General features: G+C 45.1%; 1 protein-coding gene across 1 annotated transcript; it reads right to left on the reverse strand.

Moving 5' to 3' along the window:
* Nucleotides 1-3140: 3140 nt before the first annotated feature.
* Nucleotides 3141-13536, reverse strand: LOC147729676 (GPI-N-acetylgalactosamine transferase PGAP4-like). Its single transcript, XM_086954562.1, has 2 exons — nucleotides 13403-13536; nucleotides 3141-7051 (listed from the first exon to the last, which is right to left on the reverse strand). The coding sequence occupies exon 2, from the start codon at nucleotides 6931-6933 to the stop codon at nucleotides 5728-5730; it is 1206 nt and encodes a 401-aa protein (XP_086810688.1). The 5' UTR covers nucleotides 6934-7051; nucleotides 13403-13536; the 3' UTR covers nucleotides 3141-5727.
* Nucleotides 13537-23960: the final 10424 nt, after the last annotated feature.

The raw sequence follows: 23960 nt of genomic DNA on the forward strand, positions 1-23960 counted from the left end.
AGAACTCGGGTGGGGAAAATTAGAAAGGGGCGGCCCATGGACAGATGACCCTCGTCCAACCACCAACCCAGGACCCCTCGAACAGCCACCGACATAGAAACCAAAACACTCATATCGAGGAAACAGGGGTCCCAATGCGACAAAATGTGGGAAACCACCGGGTACATGTGAAGGCGAGCCAATGGCACAGTCAACAAAGACACCGACATCAGACCCTGAACCCTAAACCACAGGCTCACGGGATGAGAATGCCCCAACAACAGGGAACGAACTGCAGACATCAGGGACAAAATCCGGGGATGGGGCAGGAACACCATCCCCAAACGAGTCTTGAACAGAGCCCCAATGAAAGTCAATTCCTGCGCAGGAACCAGGGAGGACTTCGGCACATTCACAAGGAAACCGTGATGCTCCAGGACATGGCACACTCTCTGGACATGCAACTCCGCCTTAGAAAGAGAAGAAGCAGAAATTAAAATGTCGTCCAGATAAGGAAAAACACTAATGCCCTCCCCCTGCAAATGTCCAATAAGAGGAGCCAGAATCTTAGTAAAGATCCTGGGAGAAGAGCAGAGTCCAAAAGGTAATACGTGGAACTAGTAATGACGAGCCAGGACGCAAAACCGGAGAAACCGCTGAGAGTCGGGATGAACAGGCACATGCAGATAAGCATCTCTCAAGTCTACGGACGCTAGGAAATCGCCCTGAGACACCAGAGGAAGGATCAATTGTAGCGAAACCATTTTGAATTTCTGGCGAGGGATGAAAGTATTGACCCACTTCAGGTCTATCACAGGTCAAAGATCTCCGGTGCGTTTGGACACCAGAAACAGGATGGAATACACGCCCAACCCCAACTGATCGCTGGGCACAGCAATCACTGCAATTTTGATCACCAGGGAATCGATGCCTTCCAAAAGCGACAACCGTCTTAGAGGGTCTCTGGGACAAGGGGTGGATCTGAAACAGTCTGGGGGAGTCTGGGTAAACTCAAGATGAACACCCTTTGAAACCACTTGAAGAACCCACTGGTCTGACACAGTTGCTCGCCAAAAGTCCATGAAGCAAGTGAAGCGACCCCCAACAGGACCCATACCAGGAGCGATCCAGTCACGATTTTGAAGCATGAGAGGAGGAGGCAGAAGCCCCGGAGAACCGGGATTTATCAAAGGAAGGAGCACCCCGGCAACGCCCCCTTCCACGAAAGGGCTGACCAGCCCGACCCCTCCTAGAAGGGCCAAAAGCCCTCTGAGAACCAAAGGCACGGAAGCGACCAGCCCTTTCAGGAGCGAGGAGTTTACGGTACTCCGCCGTCTTCTTCACCATCTCATCGAAAGGGGAACCAAAAAGCTTAACCCCAGAAAAGGGGATCTTCATCAGTAGACCTTTCTGCGCAGCATCAGCCTTTCAGGAGCGAAGCCACAGCTGACGTCTCACAGCCACAGAAGACCCAGCCGCAGAAGCCGCCGCCCCCTAATGAATCAAAAGAGACATCCAAAAGCAGGCGAACCTGCTGCTCCATCATCACCAGGGTAGAAGATACATCCTCCCCCTGGTCCAATAATTCCGACAGAGACTGAAAATCCTTAAGCAAGGACTGGATCGTGTAAGAGGACTAGGCCGCCACCCAAATGGAAAAGTTAGCATCCGCAAAAGTGCGCTTCACAGCACCATCCACCTTCCGATCTACAGGGTCAGCAGGAGAAGAACCACAGAGACCACAGTCCCATGAGACGTCATACTGGCCATCAAGGAATCCACCTTGACCGAGGAAGGAAATTTCACAGCGAAATCCTGCAGAGGATTTCGCTGTGAAATGAAACGAGGAAAGGAGCCCTTGTCCACATCTTTCCATTCAGTTTCCAACAGAAAATAAATCATCCTGCAGAGGCACAACAGAGTCAGGGAAAACCAAGTTTTGCGTATGTGACATAGCACCTCCTTAAGGTCGGCACCCTGCACAAAACGACCCTTGACATCAACATCTTCCTCAGCATCAGAGTCAACAGCCGAACGCCATCAACCCGCACCTTCTGGTCAGGAGGAACAGGAACTCTATCCTGCAAGGCAGCTGCCACCCCAGAATTTATCATTTTCTGCAATAATTCCATAGAAGGAACAGACATTCCAGAACCAGAAGCCTCCAAGGAGTCAGGAGCAGACAAACTTGAAGAACCACCCATGTCACCAGCCACGAGTGAAACAACACTAGCAAGGGCCTGAAACACCTGAGCGGGTAAAATAGCCTGAAGGTCGCTAAGCAACCACTTCCCTGCTAAGCAGGAACACAGGCGCGGCCCTCACGGAGCGGGAACACCGAGCGAACCCGCATCAAAAAGCACCACAAGTCCGCTAAAGCAGGACAAGGCTCCTGGCAAAAGAAGGGGGGGGGAACAAATACAAATTAACAATAAAAAACCAAGTACAACACAACATCTAACTCCCCCCTAACTAATTACCCAAGGCCACAAGGGGTTGCTCAAGCAAGACCCCAGCCCCACTCACCTGACCAGCAGGGAACACAGCACTCTGAGTAGTGCAGGAAAAAAGAACAGGTCGATTAGGTACATCTGTATCCCTTTATGGGATTGGCTGAAGCCACTGGGGGCCATCTTGGAGGAGGGAGAGGGAGACTAGAGCGTTTTTTTTGTTTCATACTTGGAGTTGTGTGAGGAGCCAGAGGCTCATGAGTGAATACTGTGGCGAGGAAGACAGACGAGGAGGTAATGGATGTACTTCACAACATCTATCTGCACTGCGGCATCTTACCCCTGCAATAACCGGACATTGATGTCGACCTTGGCCATGACCTTACTTTCATAAGATAGATTAAGCATCCTCAATCCAGTATAAAAAGATGCTGCTGCCAGAGGCCAATGGTTACTACAATGGGCTAATCTTTCGATGCAGTGGTGTGGAGGTAACGGGCTGCACCAGCAAGATAAAATTCCTTAATTTAGCTTGGAACGTACTGGGAAAGCAGGACTCTGGTCAATTGCCATTGAAGAAAGTCAAAAGGGGAGGGTTGACCTCAATTTTTCCAGGGGATGCCATGATGGTCTTTGTTTACCTTCATAGTTCTTTTATCTCATTAGTGTGAGTGGTATGCGCTATAACTTACAGGCTAATGCAAGGCCAAATTTAAGTAACGCTTATTTACAGCATATTGATGCCATCAAATCCCTTAACCAGCACAAGACAAAAGGTAATTACATTAAAATAAAACAATATGAGCAAACATTTAAAGGGTCTGGATTTGTGGACACCCATACCTCCTTGGTGAAATGCATCTGCACTGGTCATCTGACTCCTCTACATAAATATGTAAGCAGTGAAGACCTAGCCGAGAATAAATTAATATATCAAGGTCATTGCCAACAACCCCTTTTTAGACAGCTTTAGCTGGTTTGTCAGTTTCATATTTCTCTTTAATAAAAAAACGAATAATAATAAATTATAAATAAAACTACATACAAATACATATTCAGAGGGGCTTTAAATCAGTGGTCTTCGCCCACTGGACTGTTAGGTTTTTCACATTTTGCTACCGCACACATTATGGGGCTATGGGTTAAAGCACTTCAGCCCTTCTCCACCAGCCCCCACTGCCAGTGACGTTATTTTGTTTATGAATCTATGCTCATTTGCATATCTGCTATAAAAAAAAGTTCACTTCGGCGCTAGGGTTGGGGTTCCAATGCTTCTTAATTTGCTTAAATGCTTGTTTTAGATTTCAGATAATATATATTTTCTTTGACTATGTTTTGTGAGAGCCTGGCAGCTGCCTACATTCTGCTACCAGGCCACTCTTTTCCCATCTTGCCTCTTGCGGGGCTGCTCTTCCAACACAGGCACTGCTCTTTGAATGGTTGCCAGGTCTTGTGGTAATTTATTACCTTTTATTAATCATCCACCGGTCCTGAACAAAGCATTAGGACAGGGCGGAGCCTGCTAAGTGACAGCAGCTGGGAGGAGGGTGGGCAGGAGGGGCTGTTCAAAGTGCACATGTCCCTTTGGCTGGCTGTCCTGCGACGGCCAGCCAGACATACACCATTTGACATCTCTAAGCCAGCTGTCTGAAGACAGCTGGGTTAGACCCAAGCCTCCAATGTCCTCGGGTGTGCCAAGAAAGGCCACTCCCTCCAATCCGGGTGCTGCTCTCATGCTGGTTAACAGCAAAAGAGCGGCACCAGGATTGGTTAGGGGAGCTGTTGAGGGTCCCGCACTGGAAGCATAGCAGAGAAGAAGAAACCGTACTGGAGCGAAGAGGGCGTTTGTCAGCTCAGTCAATCAATCAAACATAACATTTGTAAAGCGCACTACACACCCGTGAGGGTCTCAAGGCGCTTGGGGAGGGGGGACGCTGCTACTGTTCGAAGAGCCAGGTCTTGAGAAGTCTCCTGAAGGAGACTTCAAGGCTCAGTGTCTATTTCTTTCTTTTATTTATTTAATGTGTTAACTCAACCACCCACCACACGTTTGCCCACCGCACCAGTATCTAGTGCTGCCAGCAGGGACTGTTAGGCATTATTTAGCAATGCTTTACCGGTCCAAGAGCGCCAATGCACCGTTTCTAAAAGCATTGGCCATCTTGAAACAGTCAAGAAATGAGGACAGATGCCTAAATACATTAAAAACCCCGGTTGCACAAGCATTAGCAAAGACAATAGCTCTGACATGTGTCAGCATTTTAAAGGCCTGACCTATTGCATTTGCCAATACCAGTTTGAATATGAAACTGTTGCTCTTTGCTTTCGGTTATTGAGGTGAAAAATGTGGATCCCTATTCGACTCCAGTACTCAAAGGGGACGCTTAAAGTAATCAATGGGTTGGATTTCTTTTTTCTGTTTTTTAAACCTCACCTTCTGGTTTCCGACAATCTAATCCACACTTGGCAGGACCACAACAATACAGTCTAGTGTGGCCACCCTATGCATGTGGACATACAGTACTGGCCACCAAGGGTTTCAGGTGTGAGGTCAGCTAGCACCTACCACTGGCATCTTGCTATTCAGGAAAAATTGAAATGCATGTTGATGCTAGCCCAGTAGTAAAAAAAAAGTGTAAACACATGCTATATACCGCTCTGCTCTCTTCCACTGCTCTTTGTACAGCCTTCAAAAGGCAGGGTACCAGTTTGCATTAAGGCACTATCTTTTGGAAAGAGCATTCACACCTCTTCCCTGCATAAATTGTCATCTACTTTGGCAATATTTTAGTGATTATTTGAAGCTTCTGTATTTGTTTTTTTAATTACATACAATTATCAGCCTCTTTGACCTCTAGTTGTATCTCTCAAACTGGGGAATCTAAGTCTTCAAACCGTTGGGGGAACAGCTTGTTGGCTGTGAGGGGTATTCTGAAAAACAACCCCTGCTTGGAACCCGTATATTGGAGTGTGCCTTTGGACTGTCAAACGCTTTGAAATCTGTGTCCATGATCGCGTTTTTGATGGACTCACAAGGACCTATAAATCACCTCACAGTGTGTGCTTACTTCTCCTTCATTAAATGTCAGACCAAGGCTCCACTTTACTCCATTCTTAACCCAGAGCTACCCCCTCCCATCACCAAATGTCGCTCTTTTAGACTGAGCAGAGGCATTCAGGGAAGAGGCGTGTTCTGCATTTCTAGGTACCCACAAGTTAGAGCTGGTCATAGTACATTTGTAAAGTAGCACATGGTCTGAGGTAAGTGCCACACTTGCCTCCATGATTAAAGGCCACATCAGAGCAGCCTGGGTTCATCAAAGTCCCCCCGGAGGCTGGAATAAAGCCCCACATGCTGCACCAGGTTGGGCTCCACAACAAAGGCCCACTCGCTGGAGTGACGTAGAAGATAGTAGAGTGCTGTGTCCTTGGCAAAGCCACGGCGGCACTCTGTCTTGGCAAAGTAGGCTAGCACCCTGCGAGCGGACTCTGAGGAGTACAACATGGCGGGCGTACAGCACTCCGTGACGGGCACCACATTGTACAGCGCTGGAGACAGCCGGCGGAGCTCAAGCAGGTAGTGGCGCCCAACGAGTTCAACCAGTGCCATGCTGTACAGGGCGAAAAAGATAAATGTTGGCCAACTGGGCCCAGGTTTCCCTACAGTCCTTCCATAGGCCCAACTGAGGATTGTCCCAGCAAACATACCCAGGCCCACCCACTCCAGGATCCGCATGGGCTCTGGATTAATGTAGCGCTGGAGTCGCTCAGGGTGAAAAAGTTTAAAGTAAAGGGCGCCTCCTAGTGGAGTTTCAGGGAAGCGCACCAGCAGCAGTTGGTTTAAAACTGGAAAGATATCTGGTACAGGAACAGCATCATCCTCCACCAGAAGCACATACTCTGGGTCAAAGGTCGTTAAGGTCCTCTCTAAGCAGAAGGAATAGTCCCGCTTCTCCTTCTCAAATAGATTGGTGTCCAGATTGTCCGATACTTTGCTATAATGCTCGACCGTGGGCATAAATTTGGCAAGCAGCATGGCGTCTTCATGAGTCCTTGGATTCGGATCCACGTTGCAGAGGAATAGCTGGTGATGCCGACAAGCATGGCCACACTCTGCAAGGAGGCGGTGGAAACGGGAGACCACCTGAAGCAAGTAATGGAACTCCGGCTTCCTGGCGATGGTTACAATGGTGATCACCAACCACGGCCTTGCTGCAGCTGGCCGAGGGCCTTCCATTGCCAACACCGGGGAGGAGTTAGCAGGCGGGTGAAAATTGGAAAAGTATTGGACAGCCTTGTGTGCATCTTCCAGGTTCAGCTGCAAGAAGTCTTGACTCATGCGGTCCAAGTGCCACCTGCGGACATAGAAGTAGGAGTAGAGGAGACGGTGGCATATCAGAGGGCCCAAAACAAGGAAGGTGAGCACTGTGAGCACCAGGAAGTGGATGGCAGTGCCAAGCCAATGGCGCCCTCTATGGCTGGTACGCAGAGCCCACAGGGGCATTATCTGAGGTTAGGCCTGCTGAAGACTGGTCTCTTGGAGGTGGACAGACTTGCGGTTTCTCTTGCAGCAGCTAGTCTGGAGCCGGCCCATGGATCTTCAGGCGTCCATCATCACAAGCCTAGGGAAGATAATGATACAGGTTTATTACTAAACAGCTCCCATCTCTGACTCCAGCGCTTTTACATATCGAGTTGTATCAGACTGTCTCTTTTGTAACTGTGCAAATGTGTGAGTCTCCCAAATATACACAGCCAATCCCAACACACAACAAAGCCTCGATCTGCCCCCTCGCCCCTCCCAACCACGCAAGACGAGCACCCCAATGTGAAAGCACAAAAAACTAAAACAAGTCTCAGCTCACAATCCAGTTGCAAATTAAAGAAAACCTGAGAGAGGATCCATATTGTATAGGATTTCACATGCATTTTAAACAGCAGTAATACTCATCTTCGAGCCTCAAGATGGCCTCGAGCGGCCATTCACCACCGACCTCTGCAGAGACGGGAAGGTCACACTTCGTATCCCAGCCTTTCGAAGTCGGTACACGAAGAACCATTGAACTATCACCTCCGCGTATGTACTGTGCTAAGAAAAACGAGGCGTGAAAAACAGGTCATTATCAAAAGCTGATTGCACCGAGGGAACGTCCAATCAGGGTCCGACCCGTGAAGGTGCAGAGATCTGCTGTGCAACACTAGACTCAGAGAAGCACCACTAACAAGAACCGAAAGCCCAAAAAGAGACGGATATACATGTAGATATCCGGTGTATTCATGAGGTTTTCACTTAGAATCTGTACTTTACAAAGTCGCGCACAATAAATCCGTTCGCGCCCACGCGCCTTTGCTCAGCAGAAGACAACGCATAATATGTACAAATGAGGCGGTCAGAGGATGCAGGAGAGGCCTCACCTGCCCGACTCCACACAGAACAAGCGCTTGTGGGGATGAGGAAGAGAAGGCGCTGTCTATGCAATGGTTTCTGGAGCGAGGGCTGTTGTGAAATGCACACACGCCCTCTAACTGCAAAACAATAAAACAAGGACTTTGGAACAGGAGGAAGGGCTGCTGGCCTGGCCCACTCAGACGCGTTTCTCTCCACTAAGAACCAACGCGTTCTTAGTGGAGAGAGACTCCAGCGCTCCAGCGCATGGGGGTGCCCTGGAGCCTGTGTCGTCTCCCTTCTACCTGGGAGAATGTATTGGACACGGTTGCCACTGCTGCCCAGGTCCTGTGCTCACAGACGGCACAGCCGCCTCCCCCTCCCCCCCCCACCCAGCTTTGACTGTCTGGCTCCTTTTCCCTTCTGGTTCTTCCTCCGTTGGTTTGGTTTGGCTCCCTGGTTGCTTTGGACTTGATACTCGTAACTTTTGGACTGGAACTCGTGTGTTCCCCACCATTTTGGGAACGTCTGTTGTCGCTCTTGTCCTGGCTCCGCCATCTTGCGGAACAGTAGACATTCTACTGCCCTCCCTTGGTGCTGTGACTGCGTCCCCCCTCTGACCCCACTTAATGAAACTCTGCTCTCATGGTTTTTGGGTCCTGACCTGGGTGCATCTTGCCGTCGTGAGATGGTTTCCATCGATGCCCACCACCAGGGTCTTTTTCTTTTTACTTCTCTTTTCACTCTGTAAATATGTGATATATACTTTTCCAAGCCTAATCGCTGGTAAAATGGAATCCTGAGAAAATCTATTTGAATATATGTGTATATAGAGATAACTCTAACCAATAGTATATTAGTATATGCTGTAGACCTTTTACTCACTACCATTCCTATGTGAATCATAGACTTTATCCATTTGTATCTCTTCCTTGTGTGACTTTACAACTTGTACATTTGCAATTTTTTCTGTTTGTATCTTTTAAACTTGTAAACTTGGGGATTTATAAAGCGCAGTTGTTGCCCGAAGGCGTCCAAGCGCTAGGAAAATCGTGACCTACAGAGAGCAGGGAAGGGGAGAAAAGACAACGGTTTAGCAGGCAGATGTAACGCATGTAATCCTAAATCCTTATGTATCGCAACTGGTTCTTTTGTAAAGCGCTCTGACACCTTCGGGTAATGTTTGCGCTATATAAATTCACATTAAATAAATAAAGAATATACTGTGAACATGCAAGTCATTATTTTAAACTTGCATTAAACACGCTATAGGATAGGCTGCTACAAAATGCGTAAAGAGCTTTCAGATAAAAAAAGCTTACAAAACACAGACTTTAGTAATAGCCAGACTGCGCATAAAGTAAACATTTTGTACCTGCCTCTAAAAAGCACACATTTCCCAACTCAGCTGGCAGCTCTCTTGCAATACTACTCAAAATGAATACATCTGTGCCTCCAGGAAGCATCAAGTGATTCCGTCAATTAAAGCCAATACTGGTTTCGAAGCACCTTTACATTTGCAGATTGACCAGTTGCGCGCATTTACATTTCTTTCAGGCAGGTACCCTGGCAAGAAGGGTTGTTTAGCAGTCGGCTTCTCCCTTGGTTTCACAGCGCGGGAGACTCCCTGCCTTACACTTCTGCCAACACGTTTCAAATCTTAGAATGACCCATCCTGGGACGGTTGCCTTTTCACAAAGTTTTTAAAAATTAAAAATATATGGGCATGCCGTGCCTCTCCAGATCCCGCCCACCTTGGCAACTGACTGTATTATTTTTATTTGGTGCCGTCAAAGTGTTAAGTGTGCAGATTCCGTATGTGGAACCAGACAAACCATAGCGGACAAAGCAGACGGTCCTGGTGCAGCGTAAACCCAAGAGATGCAGGAGTGGAGTCCACACACATGAAATGGGTGTGGTCTGAGGCGGCGCAGTATGCATGAGCAGTGGGGGATGGAGGGCTCACTAGCGCCCAGCTCCATATGCCACACTTGGCATGGAGGTTGGTTCACCAATTTATTGTTGAGGCTCAGGTCATGAGCAGTTAGTTCATTGGCAGCGAAACGCTGACCGCGTCCGGAGAGTGCCTCTTCTTAAATGCATGCCCGGTAGTCCATGGAAACGACTAAGAACTGAAGAAGTCGCCCAGAGTCAAATACAATAAAACATATTCATTTATTTTGTGTAGCGCCAACCAATGCTTTAAATAGGCTGGTACTGCCCAGTATGGAGTCACAGCACTTTTATATTGAGAGGGAGAGTACCGGCACTTCTCAATGGAAATTCTATACTTTTAATGAGAGAGTACCTGCACTTCTCAATGGAAATGCTACACTTTAATTGGAGATACCAGCACTTCTCAGAAACAAGCAGGTACTTTGCTCCAGAGTACCTGCACTTCTATTTTTCCATTTCATGCTCTGACGCCACCAGGTGCAGGGGAAGGTTGCCATCTGCCCTGGTTGCCATCACTGACCCCAAAGCCAGGGACATGTTCACGAGGGCAATATGTGCGACTGCAACGAGGGCAATGTACATGAATGTCACTTTATCATGGGGAAAGGGCTGTCGCAATGTTATGGAGCCCCTCCTTTCTAGCCAGACAAGGTAAAACTTAGCAAGGAGTATTATACAAACAAATATATGTCTGCAGCGTATATTTCCATATTGCAGATTGCATGCAGCTATCTAAGATTACAATCAGGTTTTCCTTAGGAGAAGATGTCCAGAAAGAGGGCGCCTTGCTTTGAGTTCTATAAAAATGGAAAGGGTGAAAAGATCAGTGAAACTATTATTCCTATTGAGTTCACGTGTGTATTTTTCCACACGTGTAGGAGGAGTTGACTTATGAAGGATTCAATTACATTTTTTTTGTTTTTCAAAGACGGTATGGTGGTTTTTGCACTTAAGTACATTTTAACAATTGTTCTGCTAGCTTGAGAGTATGCTCTTGAGGGTATGTCCAAACTATTTTCAAGCCAAGTAGTTAGGAGAATGGCTTTGACTTTAATAAAAACATTTTTTTTAAAGGGAGTGGCTAATACCCTCACAGGTGACAAGTAGCGCTTACAATCTACTGATTGATTGAAACCTCCTGTGATTGACAGCTCACCTCAGGCTTCTTGGTAATGCAGATTACTATTAATGCAATTCGCCTAGCAGGCAGGGGGGAGCATGCAGGGGGGGAGGAGCCTTGCTAGTGGCCAACCAGTAAACAAGGTCAAACTCCTGGCCCAGACACTGGGGCTCTTATTGTAAATTGAGGGGCCAATGGCCCAAAAGCCCTTTTAGCCCGAATCCTACATCACTTAGAAGAATCGGTCCATCCTTTAGCTCCAGTGGTGCTCTACCTGAGGGCATGTGCCGCAAGTCAAAGGGACTCGGCTGTACACTCGCATCTATCTGGCCGGTAGACTCAGCAGCCTAAAGGATGACTTATCACCTGCTCAATGGAATACTATTTGATTAACCTTAACTCCTTGGGTGCTCATGACGGCTCCCAGCCGTCATGAGTCACGGTGGGCGTGTGCGGATGACGGCTGGGAGCCGTCATGACCACGCCCGCGATCGGAATGCAGCACCGGCGCAGAATTCCAGGCGCAGCCAAGGTGTTAAAGGCAGGGGGGCTCCTCCATAACAGTAGAAGACCATCGCTCCATTTACACGCCCCCTAGAAATAAAAAATAAAAAAGTTATTTGTCATTTTATTTTTCACCATGCCGTCCTGAACCGAATGGCAGGGCTTGCTGAGTGTCAGCAGGGAGGAGTTGGGGCAGAGGGCTGTGCTTTGTTTAAAGTGTTCATGTCTATTTCGCTGACCCATCTTGTGACAGCCAGTCAGACATGCGCACTTTAAACTTCTCACTCAACCCAGCTGTAGGACAGCTGAGTTGAGAGCAAGTGCAGGCCTCCAGAGCACCGGGGAGAGCCGAGAGAGAGACTGCTCCCTCTAATAAGGACGCTGCTCTCATGCTGGTTACAAGCATGTGAGCAGCTCCAGGATTGGTCGAGGGAGTTTGCTCAGTCAACAAAAGAAGAGGTCTGAGGGCAGGAGCAAGGTGGAGGTATTAGGTAAGTGTTTATTTTTCAATTTTATGTGCGGGCGCCCATCCCCCCCCTCCCCCGCCCATAGTTGCCAGCCGCCACTGCTTAAAGGCAGAAAAGATGGAGTTTAAACCTACAAGAAGACCAAATGTATCTCCTGTAGTTTACATGCAGCGTTTTGCAGAGGGCCCGGTGGGCTTTTTTTTTTTTAACCAGCATTAGAACCTATGACCTGTATATTACACAAAGGGGCTCTTCTACAGACACACTAAACCGCTGAGCTAGTTCACATACTACACAGCTCTCTCGCCAGCAGGTTCCACTTCCATTCATACACTACTCGGCAAGTTTGTGATCAGAGATTGTCGACAGCACGTGCATGAACCACCCGAGACATTAAATCAGTGAAGCATGGAAGCCTGCTGAATGCAAAATGTCTACATGAGCCCGCTTAACCCCTTCTCCGCCATCAAATGCAGCCCAGTGTGCCCAATAACTTAAAGCGGAAGTGCTCAACCATTGCTGTTTTCGTCCCTAGTTTACAAGGAGGGGTGTGAAGAAAAGTATTCTGCGGCAGCAGCTAAGCAGGACTGTGAAGAAAAGGACAGAAGGTCTTATGTAGGGGAGAAATCAGACCGTAATGACCTCTGCCTTGGTCTGAATAGGCACAAGTAGGAATGTACTCAGGGGAGGCGCCTGTCTTGATGCAGAATTAATTATGAGGCGCAGGGGCGCCTGGGCCGGGCTGCTCGTCCTCCGGCATTCCTGGTGTGCAGGGGCCACAAAATATGGTCAGTTATGTTTTTCCCTTGCATTAGTTGTTGCTTTCCCTGTGAGCTGGGCATGGCGTAAGCTAAACATCCGTGCTTAGCATAGTGTGCCGCCCGACTTGTATTTTGCTGTTTCTGTCATTGCAACCAGAAATATGATACAAGTGAATCCTTACAAGAAGTCAGAACTATTGGCTTTGTCAATGGTTGTTAGTTGTATAAGATAAATAAGCAGCAACTGTGGCTTGTATATAATATTGAAAAAGCTTCCACATAAATCCCTGGTGATACCACGACAATGTTGCTGCTCCTGAGTTTCAAAAAGAGAAGGGAAATCCAGAGAGAAAAAGACCCTCTTTAAAGGATTTCCCTCCCCTACAGCGCTCACCTGGCATGACGTCATACGGTAACTTCCCCACTAGTGAAGTGAGCAGAGCAGAGCAACACTGCTGATGCTCAGACCCGGTGAGAACCGGCCCACTTAAAGCCCTGCCTATGACTCAACCTCGCTGGTCAATAGCTGTAGGTGCAGAGAGCCCTGTGCTACAGACATTGAGGACACACTGCCGCCCACCCCCCAACCACGCAAGACAAGCACCCCAATGGAGAAGCACAAAAAACTGAGACAAAATAAGTCTCAACACAGTCCAGTAGCAAATGAAAGAAAACCTGATAAAGAATGCATATTGTATAGGCTTTGACACTCATTTTAAACAGCAGTATTGCTCCCCTGTGAGCCTCAAGATGGCCTAGAGCTGCCATTCACCACCGACCTCTGCAGTGACGGGAAGGTCACACTTGAATCCCAGCACGACGATTCAGCCTTCCATCCTTCCGAAGTCGGTACACGAAGAACTACTACACTATCACCTCAACGAACAAGCGCTGGTGGCGACGAGGAAGAGAATGCGCTGCCAAGGCAATGGTTTCTGGGGTGAGGGCGGTTGTGAAATGCAAACACGCCCTCTAACTGTCAAACAATAAAACAAGGACTTTGAAACAGGAGGAAGGGCTGCTGGTCTGACCCGCTCAGACGCGGCTCTCAACAAATAACTAACACGGAAGGGGGCCGGGGGAGAGTTTACCTTTACTTAGGACATCCGCATTCATTAGAAGTAAAGAATACTGTACACATAAAAATCGACAGCACCATTTTAAAATTAGATTTTTTTCAAATGTAACAAGTTTTATTTAGTGGTGGAAGTGCATTAAAATTATATATATATATATATATATATATATATATATCAACAGAATCCTCACGATCGCGATCAAGGAAGACAAGCCACACCATCAGGTACTTCAAGGGTTGTTTATTTGGGCATAAACAATGATTATTAGATTTTTTTCAAATGTAACAAGTTTTATTTAGTGGTGGAAGTGCATTATATATATTATATATATATATATATATATATATATATATATATATATATATATATATATATATATATATCTGGAACTACCTCCAATCCAGCAGTACCGGCGAAGCATGAGACAGACCACAGCATTCGGGTAAGTATTTTTTATTTTCCAGTTTTTTCCGCTACCAACCAAACAGGACGCGTTTCGGGCTTTGCAGCCCTTGTTCACATGCAAGGCATTTGCGCTCATTTCAGTGCTTATAAAGTGCTTAAAGTGAAATAAGGGCTGCACTCTCAACACTGAGAGATGTCCTCTAGGATCCAAAAATGTCCTTGAATCAAGGTTTCACAAAAAGATTATGACTCTACTCCAAGAGTTGTAGTCTGAATGTTTTATTCACATGTGTTCATAGCTTGTTATGTTCACAAGCGTTTGCTGCTGTTCCTGTTCCATTAACATTTTGCACTCATACCATCCCAATGCATTTCGGCATTTCCATTATGCCTTCATCTGGGGATATATTTCTAAAAACGAAGAAATGCTTATATTTTACATCATGTAAAAAATAGTTCATAGGCTGCCTAATAGATGCTAAATAATTATACAACAGGGAGTTCATGCAGTGTGAGTGGTTAAAAAACTGGTTTGTCACAATGAAGGGTGATATAACGTGAAAGAAAAAGATTATAGTTAAAATAATAAAGTCTAAAGTGCAAGGTGAAAAAACATGTGCGTTATGTTGCTGACTCGTGCTGGTAGGAAAATAACTTATGCATTTCAGCTGCTTAACTAAAGTAGACGGAGTGCTGTGAATTATATACAAATAAAAGCGAGAATTTAGCATGTGAAACTCCTAAGCTTGACATTAAACACCTAAGTGTCTTACAAATTCAGTGGCTAAGGGAAACGCTTACCGCGAAAGTGCAAATGTGCGTCTGTGATGGTAAAGGCTGTAGCTGGGTTCGGCAAAGGTCTGTGACCCGGAAATAAATATACAGAAAAAGGTTGCATGAGGGCGCGACCTAGTAGGGACTGTGTTCAAAGTAAAATGCAGGGGTGAAAACGGGTAGGGAGCGCGTTAAAAAAGTGGGATGTTTAAGGGTGATGAAAAAAGCGTGGTGAATGAAAACCAATGGTTCACTAGAGATCACAATGAATAATGATACTAAAACTAACATGTAGTATAATAATATCAGGCAATGTAAACAACCTAATATGATTAAACATGAATTACAAGCTTTGAATGGTGAAATGAAAAAACCACTCTGCGCAGGTAAGGAGTCATTGGCTGGGGCCCCAGCTCTTCAAAGATAACATAAATATTCCACTCGGTCATTTAGGCCGAATGGTTTCATGCTGCTTAAGGTGAAAATCCAATAATTTTCTCTTTTTAATAATTCCTGATGATTGTCTTTACCCTCTTGTTGTTTCACAGTTTCCAACACGCAATATCTTAGCTGGCTGATGCCATGACCAGCTTCCAAGAAATGTTGAGCTACAGTGGATTTTAGGTGCTTATTTCTTATATTAGATTTATGCTCGGTCAGTCTTATCTTGAGTTTTCTCTGGGTTTGTCCGACATAAATCTTGCCGCATGGGCATTTCAACATATACACCGCGTTGCTGGTGTCGCAGGTTGCTGTAGCTCTTACTTTGATTTTATTGCCCTTCATGGGGTGGTTAACTGTAATCCCTTGGATAACATTATTGCAGTGGTTGCAGTTTCTGCATGGGATTGTTCCTTTGTATTCCGTGTTGGTTGAGGGAGTTTTTAACAGTTCTCCTAGGTTTCTTGCTCTTGTGAAAGCAAAGGTAGGTTGAATGTCAAAGATTTTGTTGAAGTCAGGCTCTATCCTTAGGATTTCCCAATGTTTTCTGATTATTTGTTTGAATTGGTGACTTGCTGTGGAATATTTGGAAACTATGGTGATTGCTTCTGTATCAGTTGTCGCTGTGTAGGACAGTAGTTGACTCCTGGTTTTGGTTTCCGATCGTTGGATGGCCTGGTCGAGGACATGGTGTGGGTACCCTCGGGCTTTGAATCTCTGTAGAGTGGTTTGCATCTCTTGATGGAATTGCTGGTTTTCCGAGGTGATTCTTTTGGCTCTGATGATCTGACTGTATGGTAAGTGGTCTTTTAATGGTTGTGGGTGAAAACTAGAATAGTGTAATGTGTTGTTCCGGTCTGTTTTTTTCCGAAATAGACTGGTGGTGAATCCTGTGGGAGTGTTGGTGATTTTGACATCAAGAAAAGTTATAGATTCCTTGTGGAGTTCATGTGTGAATTGAATGCGTTGGTCTATGGTGTTTAATAGTGCCAGTTGTTCTTGCAGGATGTTTTTAGGGCCTTGCCAAATCAAAAAGATGTCATCTATGAATCTCACAAATATTTTTAGGTGATCCATCCATTCAGTTTTGTTGAGTATGTGGTCTTCTTCGAATCTATGCATAACAGCATGCAGCACGCACAGAACATGGAGGAAATATTTAATCTTACCGATGCAAGAGCAGAAACTTTTGCGTATTCTAATGAGGAAGTCAACAGAATATACGCACTCATCAGCGAAGAAACTACTGAATTAACCACAAACCGCAGTAAGGAGCAAAACATCAAACAATTATTATACCTGTCAAAGAAAATAATCAACCAACGCCTGCACGCGAGCACCATGGTTAAGTACCATAAGGCACAGAGAATACCGAGAGGCTTAAGAATACCATTAAAACCATCTCTATGCAAAAACGTCCAAAGATTCAAGGATAGATGGTACGCCATTCTTAATAAGTGCAGCCTCGACCTAATATTGTTGATTATCGAAGAATTATCAACCATTTTGGAAGAACTTGCCACTGAAATCTCCCACGTGAAGACAGAATTGGAAAACAGTTACACAACTGAAGAACTCAACAAGATCATGGAAGACATAAACACCCAATTAACCAAACATACTGCTGAAGTCACAGAACGCAAGATCCGCAAACTAAAAAGGGACACCATAGATTATAAAATGGGCGAGGTATATACATGGGCTGATATTTATGCTAAACGGCGACAAAACAAACCCTACACAGCAAATACTGAAACCTCATCCTCCGAAGACGACATCACAAACCCACAAGGAAGACGAAATCGACCTCCACCGCAGAAAACAACCCCTAACCCCCCCAGATAATGCTATTTCTTCGGAAGCACCATCAACATCAGCCGAGCCTTTTTTAGAGGTAGGCCAGGATCAACGAGAAGACCCAGGAGGTCCAAAAGAACAAGAAAAAACAAGAGAACCTCCACAAACCAGGACAGCAACAATCAAAAAGACCAAAGGGAAATAACTGACAACTTGGTAATCAACATCTCGGACTATCATTTCAGTGAAATCCAAATGAAAATTCTACAAAGAGGAACTTCGTTTATACCTACGGCCCGAACCAACAAACTAGAGCTAGAAATCTCATTTTACAAGCTCATGAGGAAACTTCGGTTAAAACACTTTTTCCAAAACATTGTACAAACGCCCACAGACCCCCAAGAAGATCAACTCAGGGGATTACGTCCCAAAAGCAACTTTCTTGCACCAGTCTCACATAAGAGTCTCGACACCTACGAGACCCTAGTTCGAAACGACTTATCCAAATTGAACTGTAACCGACAACCTAAACACAAAAACTTCACTGTCAAGGAGATCAGCACTATCAAATCCATTGCTAACAACAAGCAAGTGACATGTGTCAAAGCTGACAAGGGTGGCGCCATAGTAATTCTCAACACCTCTTACTATGATCAACAAGCGATGGTTCACCTCTCGGATTCTAAAACTTATCTGAAACTACCCAATAACCCCACCGTCCAATTCAAAGAAAAACTTGATACAATACTCAACAAAGCTGTTGAGAACAGTACAATTTCTGAGAAAACCAACAAGTATCTTACTACCAAGCATCCTAAAAGTCCAAAATTCTTCTTGGTTCCCAAGATACATAAAAATCCACAAACGCCTCCTTGCAGGCCTATTGTATCGACATGTGGCAGCATCCACGATCCTGTGGGAAAATTTCTTGACAGATATTTTCAACCTATCGTTACTTCTCTTCCAACGTACATCCGTGACACCACGGATTTTATCAATAAACTAAACCAAGTACAAATTGAGGATCACGGTCAAATATTTTTGTGCACAGTTGATGTATCGTCCCTATAAACATCCATCCCACATTCAATGGGAATTGAAGCCATTGAGTACTGTTTACTGAGAAGTGATCTGGACAATCATCTAAAACTTTTTCTCATGGAACTCCTACAATTCACATTGTTTTTCAGCTATTTTACATGGAAGGATGACTGGTACCAGCAACTAACAGGAACATCTATGGGCAATTCTACAGCACCGGCCTATGCAAATATTTTTATGCATAGATTCGAAGAAGACCACATACTCAACAAAACTGAATGGATGGATCACCTAAAAATATTTGTGAGATTCATAGAGGACATCTTTTTGATTTGGCAAGGCCCTAAAAACATCCTGCAAGAACAACTGGCACTATTAAACACCATAGACCAACGCATTCAATTCACACATGAACTCCACAAGGAATCTATAACTTTTCTTGATGTCAAAATCACCAACACTCCCACAGGATTCACCACCAGTCTATTTCGGAAAAAAACAGACAGGAACAACACATTACACTATTCTAGTTTTCACCCACAACCATTAAAAGACCACTTACCATACAGTCAGATCATCAGAGCCAAAAGAATCACCTCGGAAAACCAGCAATTCCATCAAGAGATGCAAACCACTCTACAGAGATTCAAAGCCCGAGGGTACCCACACCATGTCCTCGACCAGGCCATCCAACGATCGGAAACCAAAACCAGGAGTCAACTACTGTCCTACACAGCGACAACTGATACAGAAGCAATCACCATAGTTTCCAAATATTCCACAGCAAGTCACCAATTCAAACAAATAATCAGAAAACATTGGGAAATCTTAAGGATAGAGCCTGACTTCAACAAAATCTTTGACATTCAACCTACCTTTGCTTTCACAAGAGCAAGAAACCTAGGAGAACTGTTAAAAACTCCCTCAACCAACACGGAATACAAAGGAACAATCCCATGCAGAAACTGCAACCACTGCAATAATGTTATCCAAGGGATTACAGTTAACCACCCCATGAAGGGCAATAAAATCAAAGTAAGAGCTACAGCAACCTGCGACACCAGCAACGCGGTGTATATGTTGAAATGCCCATGCGGCAAGATTTATGTCGGACAAACCCAGAGAAAACTCAAGATAAGACTGACCGAGCATAAATCTAATATAAGAAATAAGCACCTAAAATCCACTGTAGCTCAACATTTCTTGGAAGCTGGTCATGGCATCAGCCAGCTAAGATATTGCGTGTTGGAAACTGAGAAACAACAAGAGGGTAAAGACAATCATCAGGAATTATTAAAAAGAGAAAATTATTGGATTTTCACCCTAAGCAGCATGAAACCATTCGGCCTAAATGACCGAGTGGAATATTTATGTTATCTTTGAAGAGCTGGGGCCCCAGCCAATGACTCCTTACCTGCGCAGAGTGGTTTTTTTATTTCACCATTCAAAGCTTGTAATTCATGTTTAATCATATTAGGTTGTTTACATTGCCTGATATTATTATACTACATGTTAGTTTTAGTATCATTATTCATTGTGATCTCTAGTGAACCATTGGTTTTCATTCACCACGCTTTTTTCATCACCCTTAAACATCCCACTTTTTTAACGCGCTCCCTACCCGTTTTCACCCCTGCATTTTACTTTGAACACAGTCCCTACTAGGTCGCGCCCTCATGCAACCTTTTTCTGTATATTTATTTCCGGGTCACAGACCTTTGCCGAACCCAGCTACAGCCTTTACCATCACAGACGCACATTTGCACTTTCGCGGTAAGCGTTTCCCTTAGCCACTGAATTTGTAAGACACTTAGGTGTTTGATTAATGTCAAGCTTAGGAGTTTCACATGCTAAATTCTCGCTTTTATTTGTATATAATTCACAGCACTCCGTCTACTTTAGTTAAGCAGCTGAAATGCATAAGTTATTTTCCTACCAGCACGAGTCAGCAACATAACGCACATGTTTTTTCACCTTGCACTTTAGACTTTATTATTTTAACTATAATCTTTTTCTTTCACGTTATATCACCCTTCATTGTGACAAACCAGTTTTTTAACCACTCACACTGCATGAACTCCCTGTTGTATAATTATTTAGCATCTATTAGGCAGCCTATGAACTATTTTTTACATGATGTAAAATATAAGCATTTCTTCGTTTTTAGAAATATATCCCCAGATGAAGGCATAATGGAAATGCCGAAATGCATTGGGATGGTATGAGTGCAAAATGTTAATGGAACAGGAACAGCAGCAAACGCTTGTGAACATAACAAGCTATGAACACATGTGAATAAAACATTCAGACTACAACTCTTGGAGTAGAGTCATAATCTTTTTGTGAAACCTTGATTCAAGGACATTTTTGGATCCTAGAGGACATCTCTCAGTGTTGAGAGTGCAGCCCTTATTTCAGTACATTACGCCTCCAGACAGAAGGCGATACTCTGGAGATCCATACAACCTTAAAAACTTATTAAAAAACGCTGTGCGCCCGGCAAATAACCCTTCTTTTCATCAAAAGTGCTTAAAGTGCTCCGCCTACAACTGAGGTTCCGTGACGATTTGAACCCGTGTTTTCAATATTGTCGGAAATACATAATATTGGTATCAGCGAACCGCAAATGATCCATTTAGCATATCCTGGTGTTTTCGCTATGCTACGAGCAAGAGCACTCCTGTTATGAACACATTTCTGATCTACCCACGGCATCCATCTTAGATCATGGCAGCCATTTTGTGTTTCTTGCCCTCACATACGCAATAACCTCTGATCACTTCATTTCGATTATGGACACGTAGCCTTAGCCGGAGATTCACCTCTTTCATGACACGTGCACCTTAAACCAGATCACGCTGTCGTTGCATGACTCGACAAAAGCTGCCTCCTCTGCCTGAGGCCAGTCCTGCTAAACTGGTCTTCGTGTCCATTGTCCTGATCACGATTAGGCGGCCGAAGCCGGTAGCCTTGCCCATTTACAACCTACAAACATCTCTTATCCCGCTTTCCTATCTTCCACACCTGGCTCCGTTCCTTTCTTTCTGAAACTTTATTAGGGGGAGGTAACGAAATTTACGATGAGGCGGTCCGGCTCTTGAATGCAATATTGACAAGGGATTGTGATGAACTAGTGGGAACCCCTCTTCGTAGATGTTTGGTATCAGATTTTATCGACGGTTCCTGTGTAACGCCAAATATTTATTGTTTTAGACACAAAGGTTTTGAGAATGTATTACATGTAAAGAATTCGCCCCCAGCTTAAAATTTAGTATACAAGGAGCAACCCTCTTTGTACAAATTGAACAGGCTCCTAGAATCTGCCCATGTGTGGTTTCTGTGACTTCTGTGTCCCTGCAGTAATAAACCTTTGGTCTTTGACGCCACCATCGAGAAGCCCGTGTTTCTGTTCATTTGCGCACCAAGGCAGGTGGAACTCCCGGGTCTTTGGGTGTTGTTCCCTGACACCTCTGGACGGAACCAAAAAGTCCAGAACTCCAATTGGCGCCCAACGTGGGGCGACGTCATTCGGTACCGGTCCAAAAGCCTGAAGAGTTCGAGAAGCTTCGTGTGAAGATTCCTGAGGGAGGCGCCCCACTTCATCGATCCCGGCATATCGCAAAAGTGGCCCGAAGTTCTCTTCCACGAGGGTTCCCGTTCAGGACGGCTGCAGTGGGCCGTTGCCTTGACCGTCGCCCTGTCTTGGACCCGAGGTGCAGTCCTTAGTACAGCGAAACGTGACGGGTTTCTCCTTGGTGACGTCTTCAGTGCCTCAGTTAAGTATTTAGTGGTTGCTAGTTGTGAGGGTTGTTAAAATCCTTTTTTGATTCTTGGTTTGGTTTGGTTTCGTAAGATTATCACTGGTTGTTCTGGTTACGATAATCTATTTGGTTTAGTTTGGGTATCGATACATCAGTTCGTTTTGGTAGGCCTAAGTTCTTGGTTCAGGTGCGCATATCTGTTTCTTGTTTTGTTTGTTCTGTGTTCCGGTCTGAAAAATGGTAAGTCGGAGAAACTGTATGTTGTCTTGTTTTGGTTGTAACAGTGACACACGATTGGAGGACTCATGTCTGGTTCCTCCGATTGGGACTCCCCTATATGACTTGTACTGTAAACATGGTGTGGGTCCTATATCTTATAATGAGGTGTGGGTCCGATACACTGAGAAAGATGGTGTCCTTAGTTGGCCACTGCATGGTAGTTTTGAACCCGAAATTCTTGACAATTTAGAAGCGAAATTGTTTAGGAAGAAAGCCCGGCCGGCAATGTTTGATTCTTTCCGTTACTGGCGAAAAGAATCCAAACAGAGAGAAATGAAAAGGTTGAAGAAAGAACAGAGAGAGCAAGAAGAGTTAACTCTAGAGCAAGCAACTAAGCAGTTGCAAGATAACGAGTGTGAGAAGGCCATAGAGGTGGCCATTAGAGAGCATAATTTAGCGATTGACAAGTGCTATCCTGCCTTGCCATCGAAAACAGCTAAGATACTAGAGGATTCTGAAAACGATCCTCTGCTGTCTTATCTGTTACGGTCACCTCCACCGTATGCACAAGGTGCTACGGCTCCACTTGTACCGAATGTTCAATTGCCGGTTGCTGGACAACCTGGTATTCCTGCTCCTGCCCCTCAGAATCAAGTTCCTGTAACTCCTGTGGTTAATGTGAATGTTCCTACGGCTCCTCCTCTTCCTGGGTTGCCGACTTCTATACCTGTATCTGTCTCGCTTACACCTACTATTCCACAAACTATTTTTCTCGATACTCCTACTGTTCCGCTATCTGTTCCTACCTCTAATGTGTTTTCTACGTCTGCGAGTGTGTTGACTCCACTTTCTGTCCGTCGAAGAATCACTGATTCTGTTTCTAATATTCTATCTCCTTTCTATAAAACTTTAATCAAGACTCCTACTTCTGACTCTGTTCAGAGACGTAGTCAGCTTCCAAGTACTGAGGAACGGGGAATTTTAGATTCCACGGCTCTCAGATGGATTTCGAAGAGTAGGAGATATAGTACGAGAGATGTGCTAGAAACATTTATGCAGTGGAAAGAACCAACGCAACGGTATGTCTTTGATGAGATGTGCTCGCTGTTACGTGAGGAGATAGAAGAAGATGATGTTGAATCAAATCTAGAAGACTTAATTAAGGTTCAGAAAGAGTTTGCTGCAGGAATGATAGTAGGTGAAAACATTGAAGAAGCGATGGAACTGATTTTAAGTTATAGGAATGATCCATCACTTCGTTCACCGAGAGATTTAGAGAAAAGCAAGACGAAGTTAAGTCGCCAATATCCAATGAGGGAGGTTCCTCCAATTTGGCGCGAAGCTGTACAAGCTGACAATGTTCGTGGTATTGTAGCCGCTCCGGCGCAATTCCAAAGAGTGTGGATACACATTCCGTGGAAGCGAGCTGAAGTGCTAGCAGTGAAGCAGGCCTTGCCAGATCCGCGTAAGAATCCTGCTGGGTACTATAAGGAATTAACACAGACAGTTGAGGCTTGTATAATGAACTTAGCGGACATCGATATGTTATTTGGCAATGTAGTTCCGCAACCAATTTGGGCTAAAATTCGTAGAGAGAGGATCATCAAGTTGCCTTAGGTGGTGATTGGGCAGCTATCACTGCAGCGGATGGTCAGCAAACAGGTGGTGCAAAACCCGAACCCCTAATTGCTAATCTTCCAGGTAGAATAATCGACTTAATGAAGACTCTGATGCCCGCATTGCGTGTTAATTGGGACAAGTTATCAGCATGCAGGCAGAAGAAAGACAAAAGTGTCTCCGACTTTTTCACCAGGTTTGAA

The sequence above is a fragment of the Lissotriton vulgaris genome, chromosome 2_1, assembly GCF_964263255.1.
Source record: "Lissotriton vulgaris chromosome 2_1, aLisVul1.2, whole genome shotgun sequence".
NCBI lineage: Eukaryota > Metazoa > Chordata > Amphibia > Caudata > Salamandridae > Lissotriton > Lissotriton vulgaris.

Coding starts and splice junctions, on each gene's coding strand:
- LOC147729676 (XM_086954562.1), bottom strand. CDS start 6,933: ATGCCCCTGTGGGCTCTGCGTACCAGCCATAGAGGGCGCCATTGGCTT.